At 29.7% G+C, this 12,390-nt stretch overlaps 2 protein-coding genes across 3 annotated transcripts; one reads left to right on the top strand and one right to left on the bottom strand.

The window, feature by feature from the left end:
* Window positions 1-231: 231 nt before the first annotated feature.
* Window positions 232-3,765, top strand: Crk (Crk proto-oncogene, adaptor protein). Its single transcript, XM_083040730.1, has 3 exons — window positions 232-862; window positions 1,618-1,973; window positions 2,085-3,765. The coding sequence occupies exons 1-3, from the start codon at window positions 828-830 to the stop codon at window positions 2,555-2,557; spliced, it is 864 nt and encodes a 287-aa protein (XP_082896856.1). The 5' UTR covers window positions 232-827; the 3' UTR covers window positions 2,558-3,765.
* A 181-nt stretch (window positions 3,766-3,946) lies between these two features.
* Window positions 3,947-8,472, bottom strand: Ampkalpha (AMP-activated protein kinase alpha subunit). Of its 2 annotated transcripts, none has more exons than XM_083040727.1 (10): window positions 8,420-8,472; window positions 7,866-7,998; window positions 7,639-7,780; window positions 7,153-7,391; window positions 6,863-7,069; window positions 6,652-6,757; window positions 6,096-6,430; window positions 5,588-5,751; window positions 5,337-5,508; window positions 3,947-5,255 (listed from the first exon to the last, which is right to left on the bottom strand). In XM_083040727.1, the coding sequence occupies exons 1-10, from the start codon at window positions 8,435-8,437 to the stop codon at window positions 5,164-5,166; spliced, it is 1,608 nt and encodes a 535-aa protein (XP_082896853.1). In that variant the 5' UTR covers window positions 8,438-8,472; the 3' UTR covers window positions 3,947-5,163. The 2 variants fall into 2 exon arrangements, with proteins under 2 accessions (XP_082896853.1, XP_082896854.1); XM_083040728.1 differs by having other exon boundaries at window positions 3,948-5,255; window positions 5,337-5,496.
* Between the last annotated feature and the right edge of the window lie 3,918 nt (window positions 8,473-12,390).

Below are 12,390 nucleotides of genomic sequence, written 5' to 3'. Positions count from 1 at the left end.
TATAATATTATATATTTATTATATAATATTATATTATATATTATTATATTATATATAACATTATATTATTATTATATATAATATTATATTATATATTATTATTATTATACTATTATTATTTTATTATATATAAATATTATAAATTATTATAAATATATATTATATTCGAAGGAGAGAGCAAAGTGTAGACTCCGAGTGTAGAAGGTGCAAACGCAAGAACGCGCCTAGAGGTGTAGAAGGTGCAGAAAGTGCAGTGGCGCCTATTGCGTGCACTTGGGGACGAACCGAGGAACATCGTCGGATGCTGCGGGGCTCCGGCGACCATTTTCACGATATTTTCCCCGTTTTCTCGCGAGGACGTTTCGCGCGTCGAGTAGAAAATCTCGGTGCCAAGTTTCGCGACGACGGAGAGGAGTTTCGTTCGTCGATCGACGAAGGGGCCGGTAAACGTGCGCGACACTCCAACATGTCGTCGGCGATACCCAGGATCTCACCGCCGCGTGTGAAACTTGACCAGGTTCGACGATAATTCGTCTGGAATAAAAAATCCGCCAAATTCCCGGATATATAATTTGCGCATAATTAATTGCGAGATACAATTAATTGCGTCGTCAAAGCATCGGAATCTGTCCATCATGGCTCTTTACTATGCGGAAGCTTAATCGAGGTGCCACTCTCTGTCTCTTTCTCTCTGTGTCTCTCTCTCTCTTTCTCTCCTTCTCTCGGTGTCCCCCGGCGATATATTAATTGATAATTGACGAAGGAAGAAGTTATCGTTTCGCTCTCGGACTCTAATCGGGACTACAGGATATAGAACGTAATACACGATGGCTGCAACCTTCGATCAGTACGACAGGTCGAGGTAAGGGAAAAAATTCTCGTGTTTTGATTCATCCCAGCAATCAATGTCATGCTCGCAATGTCATGTATATAGTATATATATATATATATATATACATATATGCTGTCGTAAAACGCCGTTTAAAATTGCGACTGTAATTTGCGTCATGCCGACAAACACGATATAATTGTTATCTTGTTGAGACGCGTACTTTGTTTTTTTTATGAGCACTGGATAAATCATCCTTAGTCCGTGCGACATGAATTATAATTATTTGTCCCTTGGATGAAGCGAAGAAGACTTTTCAATTTTTTTCACATGTCTTTTCTTTAAATGTCATCAATCTGATAAACATTTATGTTTCTCTTCTATTATCTTCACAAGCAGTTAGATTCTGTTAATCTCCTTTCTTGTTCTAGAAAAGAAAGAAATAATTTCTTACAGAAGAGATATTTATTTATGTTTATTAGCAAATAAATTTTCAAATATTGACTAATTACGATTATTTTTATTCACGATAGGTGGTTGCGTGATTTTATTATACTAGAGATTTCTTTACTCATTTAAATAAATGAATAAAGCAATATAGAATCAGTTAAAATTTTATAGCTTAGACTAATATTTGTAAAAACATGTGGCAAGTTTTTGTACATTTTTCCACTTATTTTAAGAAAAATTGTTCAGTATTTTTAGCAGGTTTAATTGAAATATATACAACTAATTATGAAAGATTTAATTTATACATCTTGTATTCATGTGATCTGATTCTCTTTTAGCTGGTACTTTGGTGCTATGTCACGGCAGGATGCTTCCGACCTATTAATGGGCGAGAAGGAAGGTGGAGTATTTTTAGTACGAGATAGCACTTCCATACACGGCGATTTTGTATTATGCGTAAGAGAGGACAGTAAAGTTAGCCACTATATCATCAATAAAATTCAACAAGGAGATCAAATTCGATATCGGATTGGAGATCAGGTGTTTCCTGATATTCCTAATCTTCTAGCTTTTTACAAACTGCACTATTTGGATACCACACCGTTAATTAGGCCTGCTCCGAAAAAAATACAGAGGGTAATTGCCAAGTATGACTTTGATGGCAATGATTCCGATGATTTACCCTTCAGGAAAGGTAGAGTTGATTCTTTTTTAATATTACACACACACATATATATATATATATATATATATATATATATAATTCATTAATTTGATAAAATTAACAAAATGATTGTAATAACAGGTGATATACTCACTGTAATATCCAAGGACGAAGAACAGTGGTGGACAGCTAGGAATAGCATTGGCCAAACTGGTTCAATACCGGTTCCATATGTTCAGAAGTACGACGAGGACGGTCCTATGATAATAGAAAATAATTCGCGGCCCGAGAGCGGCGGCAGTTCCGGCTCGAACTCAAATTCGGGACCTACAACACAGGTATCTCAAGCAGAAATTACGGGACAAGGGACTGTAACGCGAAGGTCGAACATTCAGAGAACGTTACCGGCTTTCGCAAAAGTGAAACAGGCAAGGGTGCCGAACGCGTACGACAAAACTGCGTTAAAATTGGAAGTAGGTGACATGATAAAAGTGACAAAGACCAATATCAATGGACAGTGGGAGGGCGAGTTACACGGCAAGGTCGGACACTTCCCATTTACGCATGTGGAATTTGTAGATAACGAGACTGGTGAAGACAATCAGGAGATTTAACAGAAATTCTCCGAGTGCGATGTATCACATGTGTGACAATGGGAAGAAAGAGACTCCTATATTATCAAAATTTAGGTTACTGATAATAATAACATCTATTATATGTACCATTGCATAGATGTGCTTATATAAACTCAAGTCTGAACAATTACATTTACATTCGATTGTGCCGCGTGTTACGTGCTACATAAGAAGAAACCCCAGATTTTTGTGCAATACGTCGAAACGTAAGAAATGTTCAAAGAACATGTTTGTGTTAATATCTCTACAGTGTGTTAATACTTTAGTCACATGTACATCCGTAATCTCTTTTGTAATACAATTGCTAATTGTCCAAAGCACAAGCATAATTTTATAAAAATTATTAGATATAGATATGTAAATTACAACTCTGTCTCTATATATTAGAATAAGGTTCTATTATTTCGTTAAAAAGAAATTGAAACCACGTTTCAATGAAATAATAAATGAAACAATTTTTATAAAAGATATAATATTAATAAGATGTATCCTAATAATTTTTTTTATGTAGGATATATTCTAACGGTTCTAATTTACAATTATTTATATGCAGCTAATCAAGCTATACATCTTATATTTTTTTCTCTTGTATAGATGTTAATATAATGCACCAGTTTAAAACATTCACGTAAATGTAAGATTTTATTGTTTATCCTAGGAATTTATTAATGTTTCAAAATGAATGCACAAGGTTCTTTACTCTCGCTCAATGAGTATCCATCACGAATTTGTTGTTTTTATAAAATATTATGTTGATAAACATACATGTTATTACTTTTATTAATGATTATTACAATAAACAATATTTATAAAGTATATTTCTTTTTAAAAAAATATTACTACAGTAATATTTCTATAAAGTTGAAATGGTATATTCTATTGAATATATGATAATATTTTCTAGTCATGCAATGACTATGATAAAAATATACTGTGTATATATTATTGCTAACACTTTCATCTGAAATACAGCTGTTCTACAGGATATAGAATCTATCTTTGTCATGGTACATATAATATCTGTTAGCCATATAGAGGTTGTGTCGTTGTGTCACACAAGTTGGAGCAACTCACATTGTGCTAGAAATTTGTATTTATATATAATAATGTGTGGAAACGTTAATTGTATCAAATATATATATATATATATATATATATATATATATATATATATATTATATACATATTATACATACATATGAACATTTATATATATAGACATAAATTTTTACATATTATATATATAAATTTTATATATACAATAAATTTATATATATATATAAATTTATGTACTATATATACATATATAAATTTATGTATTATATATATTATAAATATAAATTATATATATAATTATAATTATATATATACATTTTATTTTAAATTATGTGCATTTGACATTTCCATGATTACATCAGTATCAAATTGCGTATGTTTTCCATAATCTTCCTAAAATTGCACAGTATTAAGATAGATGAACTGTGGAAGTATTCCATATCAATAAATCTTTATGTCTAGATTCTCTTCCGCTTATATATTTAAGAAAAAGATAAAATATAAAATGGTCCAATTTGTATTTTTTACATCCATTTTGATATTCGATATGTGAAACAAGGCAAGCTGGATAACATATAATGGGCAGTTTTTGGCAGCATTAGCAGAATTGAACCGCATGTTTGTATAAAATAAGATAAAGTGTGTGGAATGTGCCATTATATATATTTTATCTTTAATTATCCATTAATTCCAATGATAAAATGGTGCTTAAATTTTCATCGTATAAAGTTGAGTTTAAGACATATAGTTGATATCAGCACAAATGTTTAAATAATTTCAATAATTTCCACATATAATAGTTATTTGATCGTTATGTATATTGATTTTTAAAAAATTCAACTGTAAATTTAATAATCAAACAATTATAGCAATTATTATGAAATCAAGATTATATTATATAAATTGCTTCCATCATTTCAACATGTGTTAATCCTCTATCAAAATAACTTTATTTATAACTATAACATGTATGTGTGAGATAGATTTAAATACAAGGTAAAAATTATATAATGTATATTTTTCTAAGCATATGCACATATTTGGTTTTTCTGATAATAAACCAATTTTATAGATATACAATATGATTAGAATAATCATTTAGATAAATATATATTTGTGTTGTAATTTATAATAGTTGTAATAATGTAACATTCTGTATTATAGCATTTAATAATAAATGATAATATATGTAGATATTGTGCTGTTTAATTTATTAATTTTTGTCATATTAGATGCGTTCCATACGATGTTATTTTCGCTTTAAAGCTCAAGCTCTTTCGTCCTGTCTATCAAATGCTTCCAAACGAAAATAACGTTAAATGAAGTGCATCCATGTTATATCTTTTTTTACGCACAATTATATATTTAATTTTTTAATTTAAAAATTAATATGACTTGAAAAATATATGTCAAATTAATTTGCAAATAGGATAAAATTTACAATTTGTTTTACCTTAGTGTCTGCATTTATTTCATACTATACACCTTTAAAAGCACGAAACGAATTTAATTTTCAAAAAACAGGCACGCTATCGAGCCAATTGTGTAATTAATGCTGCACACATTTCGAAAAATTCCATTGTGTGATGACCTGTCGCTTGCGGAGGTGGCAATGTTGGATCTATAAAAAAGAATGTATATATTTTTTACACATATAAATTATACTTGTACTATCTCGATGATTCTGTATTAAATTACTTACCTCGTCCAATGTCATCCTCTTCGGTCGACAAGGACTTGAAGTCTAATAAATAACTCTTGTAATCAACTTGATATAACTGTAATGACATTTTGCTGTACCTGTCAGTCAAATTGTTTTTATGTCGTACTCTAACACTGTAAGCATTTATGATCTTCCATTCCTGAAAATACAACTTTCGATACATATGATGTCATGTGTGAGTGAATAATTTTTGTAACAATATATGTAATATTCAGTATGATAAATCTTACAAAGTTAAGCGCCTTCATGGCACGATAAACTTCATTCATAATGTCGTTTGGCTTTGATTGCGATCTGATACCTAAATGCCACTTTGCCCTTTTCACTGGTGTACCGCGATTGCCTTGTATTTGTGCGGATGCACTACCTTGCGAACCTTGACGTTCACGATATGCTATACAACATTATCATATAATTTTATTATATATTATATTATATTATTATATAATTATAATATTACTAGATTATTATATAATTATATTATTACTGAAGAAATTGGCTAAGATACATCTTTCACTTTTACAGATTTAGTTTTATAGATTAAGGTCGAAAGTAACAATAAAATAATTGTCCAAGACATAATATTCAATGTTTACTAATACAATAGTACATTTGATGCATTTCATAATTTTTTGCAAACTAACACTGTTTAAATTTTTAAAAAATCTAAAATTGCAAGTATTTAAGAGTTAACGAATTGTACAATATTTGTTTTATTCATATGTTTCACACACTTACGTGCAATTCTTTCTGGATGAGGCCTCAAGGGGCTGCTGCTCGCGTCGTTTGGACTAAAGGCTACCGGTGGTGGGCTAGATGCCACATAAAAGTCTTTTAGTTCAGCCTTAGCTGCTTCATCCGCGATTCTTTTATTGTCGATGATTAAATGATAGGCGATCGCCAACTGATCATGCGGATCACCGCCCAATAACGCGGAGTGTACTTCCGGTTCTTTGACGTTAAACTTCTCGCACACCTCGTTCACAGCATCTATGTCGATAACGGATGAATCTTGTTCGACGGGTGACGGGAACAAGTACGACGGTAAATCTTTCTGGAACCACTCGTGTTTTCTGAAATCGAATATCTATGTTAGCTATATTAATATAATTAATTGTATTTTCTATTAATTATATATAAAATATATATAATTATAATTTATATATATATATATATATATAAATTTATAAATATTATATATATAATTTTATACAACTATATATAAAATATATATAATTGTATTTTCTATTAATTATATATAAAATATACTCGCGTGCATTATTATTTAACATACTTGATGTCTTCAATAGTTGCCCTCTTCATCGGATCGACTTGTAACATGTGACATAAGAGACTAACAACAGTCTTGTTCAAATATTCCGGAATAGGAAAGACACCAGCTAAAATTAAAGGCGAGTTATATATTATATTGCTTTGATATTTAAGATGTATTCGAGAAAATAATTGTTGGCGTTCGCCAATTCTCTTCCAGAGTAAGAACTTACATTTAATTTTACGGAAGAGGGTAGGAACGTGCTCGTCGTCGAATGGTAAGGTACCGCAGAGCAGCGCATACAATATAACACCGCACGACCAAATATCTACCTCAGGACCAGCGTACAATTTGCCAGATATTACTTCTGGCGCGGCATAATTCGGAGAACCGCAGGAAGTGCGTAAGAACTCACCGTCCATCATCATATTCGATAGACCTGCAAATTTTTGCATCGAAGAAGAATGTTATTAGTTATGTATAAATAGAAGTGTCGGTGTATGCCAATCTATATCCATGTACCAAAGTCTGCGATCTTCACATGCAGATTGTGATCTAACAGAAGATTTTCCGGCTTTAAATCGCGGTGGACTATCATATGTCGATGACAATAATCGACGCCCGATATAATTTGTTGGAAAAATCGTCGCGCTTCGTACTCCTTAAGTTTACCATGTTTAACGATATAATCAAACAGCTCTCCACCTGAGACATATTCCATTATCATGAATATGTCTGTAGGAGTACTTATAACCTGGTATCTGTGTATGTGAAATGTATGTTAAGGCTAGCATACTGGGGATTATAGTTATTTATTTAAAAATTCGCATGTGGAAAAAATTGTCAAATAATAAGAATAATTTTGTTTGCAAATTAAAACTTTCTCAATTACATTCTACAAAATTTATCTTATTACTTCCCCAAGAGATTATAGTTTTTTCTCTCTCACTTATATATAAGATCTATATAAATATCAGTACAATTTTTAAATTATTAATTGATACTTACAACTTGATGATGTGAGGATGCCTGAAGAGTTTAAGATTCTGTATTTCCCTGCGAATTTTGCCTACAACATCTAGGCTTTTAATTTTTTGACGATTCAGAATCTTCACAGCAACTTTGTGCTTTGTTAAAACGTGTTCTCCAACTGTAAGTAATAAGTAATATTATATGAAAAGACATATACATGTATTTAAAAGTTTTTATGTATCATATAAATCATATATACATACTTTTTACTTTACCAAATGTGCCGACACCTAAAGTCTGGCCTAATGTATAATGGCCTATCTTAACAATAGGTTGCGGTTGACTGCTTGCGAGTTTTTCAGACATCTTTAATTTGTTGCTGTACAAAACAAATTTCTTTATATGATATATAACAAAATTTATTATCGAGTTCAAAGTTATATTTAGCATCTTTAGAATAATACTATCTCACATACATAGACACATACAACTGTAAAATTACACACTTTAATATTAAATTTGAAGGACGTTTGAAACAATTCAAAGTCTGAAAATTTCTAATTGGTTTTTTTTGTTTCATGATAATTAATGGAATATCAGATATGTAAATGTAATTATAAAAAAATGAAACATTTGATTTACAATTACAATATTATTATTCTGAATTGGAAAACCCCAAGTTTATCAAATATATAAAATATTAAATATGTACATAGAACAAATGTCTGTAAATATCCGGTTTCAAATGTAAATAACTTCCATTGTCGACTTAATTGACTTAATTATCTAAACTCTATCGTTAATTATTATAATTCACCTTCAACTCAGGTATCATCTTCGCACAATTATTTCGAACGAGCAGATACGGACAGAAAGATCACTCGTTTGCATAATAAAACGCGTTACTCACCGCTGTATCTGTAGGACGAGAGCGAATTATTTATTCGAGATGAATCTCCAGTGAGAGAGAAGCTGCGAGGTCGGATAAGAAAAACGTCGAAATTCCGATGGCAGAAAAATGGCACAAATAGTCCCAACCACTATTTACATGCTTGCTAGGTGGACTTCTTATCGCGCGAATATTGTGCGACCAATTTTATCGGATCAATTGTGTCATCGCTCGAACGGCAACGTTAGAACAGGACATATCTCTCTTCCATCATCCACAGCTGCGCAAAAATGTTGACACTGAAAAATAATCACGCTGACGATTCAAGATTGTTCGCATTATTAATTTGATAAAATCTTATGATTATATAAAATATACATGTGATTTCAATAGCGTATATATATATATATATATATTAGACGTACTTGTCTATTCCTATTCTTAACATATCCTTATTCTCAATCTTCTCAATACTTGATGTGCGATCGAAGATCTCTCGTATTGTTCAGGTTAACCATAGAGATAAGAAAGCAACTAGAGAAGCAACACGCATTAAAAAGCAGGGATGTTTTTAAATGGCGAGGAAGCAAACGTGATTGGTTGCGCCATCTTGTTACTCTCTTGTTCAAATCATGGAGGTAAGAAATAACAGGAGGGAGTGTAAAGCCTTTTAAGTAGGGGGAATAACAACACCAAATGTGATTGGTTGGCCACAGTAATATGGCGTTTTGTATTTTTTTTATCTTATCTAACCTAACTGAACCAAGTAAGTGAGAAACATGTTTGGCGAATAAATCGGATCTCACATTAATTTTGTTTTAAAAAGATATAAAAGTTATAAAATATTATAAAACAAAATGCCCATGCTACTAAATACATACAGATTCGCTTACAATAGGCTTGTTTTCTATTCCTGAACTGATGCAATAAGTTAGAATGAGACAATAAAGTATATTTTGTCTCACTCTAACTTATTGCACCAGTGTGCACAGTTCAGCCAGTGCAAGAATAGAAAACAAGCCTTATATGGCATAGCACAATAGATATATTACTATTGTACATACAATATATATATATATATCATATTTATAAATATTATTTATGAATTTTTCCTTTTTTTGTGTGTGCTTTCATCACTATTTCAAATGTCGCGCTTCGATAAGCCACACCAATATGGCGCTTAGTGTTCCCCCCTTACGTCTGCTTGCCAGGCAAGGGGGTTATATCCTCCCTCCTGTTATTTCTTACCTCCATGGTTCAAATAAAGTGTGACGTAAGAAGAAATTTAATTTCCTCTTGCGAGCACCTTCTATATTCAGATTTTTTTCTCATTTTCTTTTTAATGTGGTACTCGATATTTCTTATACTTGCATACTTTTAATCACGCCTTTTTATATACATTACTTCATATATATTAATAAGTTGTTTTCAAAATGTCTAGTCACTATATATATTGAAAGGGACAAAGATTCTATTTCTATTTATAGATATTCTAATAAACTCATGTATATATATCCATGATTCAGTTCTACGTGTGAATGTTTACGCATCGTATTTCTATTTTTACATTATGACGTTTCGAGAACATACATCAGGTAAAAATATATAATTGACAGAAATATATATAATGTATATAATTTTTTAATTTCAAAGAAAATTTCAAGTGTTTTAATTATATTTATTTAGTTTTAAAACCAAAAAGACACTTTTTTGTTTCATTCTTTTTTAATCTAAATATATTATTAATACATTTTGTATATATTCCTCGTAATCATCTTTAATTTTTGGAATTTATAAATATAAAATATATATATATTTATATATTTATATAATATGTATATATATAGTAAAAAAAAATATGTTTGAAAATATAATATATACACTATGCAAAAGATTTAAATCAGATAATATAATATATATATATATATATATATAGTTATTGCGTATATAAAATAGAATTTTTATTATAGAAAATCAGAATAGAAATATTTTATTTATTATAATATATATGTTTCTTCTAAAAATGTGTTAAGGAAAATTGTTTGTAAAAATTCTGAATTGCAATATATATCAATTTTTAACAATGCCACGCACTAAGAATAATTTAAATTTAAATTCTGTTTTTCAAAATGGATAAAAACAGGAAGACTTCAAGTACGATTTTCGCGTGCAAGAACTACTTATTGAACAAATTAATGCTTGCTTTTAAGAAGCTTACTAAGATTAAACTACATGATAATTTTGACTCATCATCTGGGTGGGTTTGACATTATATGATTTGCAAGTCACGTGCAAGGAAGTGCATGTGGAATTTTTTCCGCTTCATTTTTATTGCCGTCTCATTTATTATATAGAGATAGAAAGAGAATAACATTCAATTAACTTTTAATAATGATTAATGACTAATGATTAATGACTTTTAACCAAAAGCTGTTAATCAATTTCTGATCATAAATTTCTGTTTTTATCGATTTTTTTCTTTGAATTTATTTATCTTTTTTTATTTTATTAATAAATGTTTACTCTTGTGTATTTCACATCTCGTATTTCAAATGATGTAAATAAAATTAGATCAGTCTCAAAATTTTTTTAAAAGGATAGAATAATAAAAAGAAGAGAGAAAACCATTCAATCTCAAAAAGCAATTATTTCGTAAAGAAGATTGTGTAGTCAGTTTGTAATAAATATATGGTACATATATGTGCAGACTTCAATGATACTTCCGGTATGTAAAAGATTACATATGATTGCACATATCTGCAGCGATATAACGAGCATGTTTTGAATAAATGCAAAGACGGCAGTAAATTAAGAAGACTTGTATAGAATTGTTAAAAAAATGATTTTTCTTTTATATGTATTTTTTTCTTAAATTATATATATATTTAAATACCCTTGACAGTAAAATGGACAAACTTATCGGAGAAATAATTGACGAGTTTGCATATTTATTGCGGCCTCGCTAAAATGTAGAGATGATAATTTCGTCGCAGGAAAATCAAATCAATGTTGTTTAGATTTCTTTCATAAAACGAAAAATTATATTATTTTTGTTAAAGAGATGATTATTTACTGCAAAGTCAGCCGTCGGGAAAACTGGAAGAAAACATATATACCTATATATATATATAAAGATATAATATATTTCTTGATGTTTTGAAAGTAATTTTACAGATAATTGAATCACACAAATTTACTAATAATATTCGATTTCAACCACACAATTTTATCGTCCTAAAAGTATTAATTATATGTATAAACCTGGGAGTTGTATCTCTGCGTTTGAAATTTTAATAAGAAGTTTATTTATTAATGCAACAATTTAGAAAAAAAATCTCTGTAATACAAATAACTGCTGACAGCTATATATATAATACCTTCGTTAAATATGATATATAGGAATTTTAAATATCAGCATCAACAAAAATTTTTATAAATATTGCTAAGAAGTCAAGAATTAAATACAGCTTGCTAAATCGCGAGCGCAAAATGCAAAGCAAGAATTCTTAATAGCCAAAGAACGAAGGCTAATGACTGCAAAAAACATGCATAGAAAATTAGTTAATTAGGCATAAATTTTAAAAAAAATTCAAAGATAAAGACTCAAATTTACGATCGCTTTACGATGATGAAAGCTAATATAATAACGCTATATATAATGAGGACGTTTTAAATCTAATGCGCAATAACTTTTCACAAAATAAGAGATTAATTATGTTCTAATTTAATTCTAATCATTTCCTAGAGTCTTTTGTTAAAGAAATTCTTTTTAATATAGAAAATAGCATCAAACTAAAACTTTAATTGCGTTTTTTTTACGAAACTACGCACTTATTTTCAAGCAATACATGAATTATGTATCTTCCGAGAAGAGATAAAATTCATGAAAGCGCGTGATT

Source organism: Prenolepis imparis, unplaced genomic scaffold (assembly GCF_030444845.1).
Source record: "Prenolepis imparis isolate NDT839.2.m4 unplaced genomic scaffold, iyPreImpa1.0 SCAF_6, whole genome shotgun sequence".
Classification (NCBI taxonomy): domain Eukaryota; kingdom Metazoa; phylum Arthropoda; class Insecta; order Hymenoptera; family Formicidae; genus Prenolepis; species Prenolepis imparis.
This window is presented reverse-complemented; position numbering and strand designations above follow the sequence as displayed.

What these genes read in the sequence shown, in the direction of transcription:
- Crk (XM_083040730.1), top strand. Translation starts at nt 828, where the DNA reads ATGGCTGCAACCTTCGATCAGTACGACAGGTCGAG. An exon ending in GATCAGTACGACAGGTCGAG is followed by an intron (nt 863 to 1,617) that starts GTAAGGGAAAAA and finishes ATTCTCTTTTAG; the next exon opens with CTGGTACTTTGGTGCTATGT. An exon ending in TGATTTACCCTTCAGGAAAG is followed by an intron (nt 1,974 to 2,084) that starts GTAGAGTTGATT and finishes TTGTAATAACAG; the next exon opens with GTGATATACTCACTGTAATA.
- Ampkalpha (XM_083040727.1), bottom strand. An exon ending in CATCCTCACATCATCAAGTT is followed by an intron (nt 7,392 to 7,638) that starts GTAAGTATCAAT and finishes TCACATACACAG; the next exon opens with ATACCAGGTTATAAGTACTC. An exon ending in CCATGAAGGCGCTTAACTTT is followed by an intron (nt 5,509 to 5,587) that starts GTAAGATTTATC and finishes ATGTATCGAAAG; the next exon opens with TTGTATTTTCAGGAATGGAA.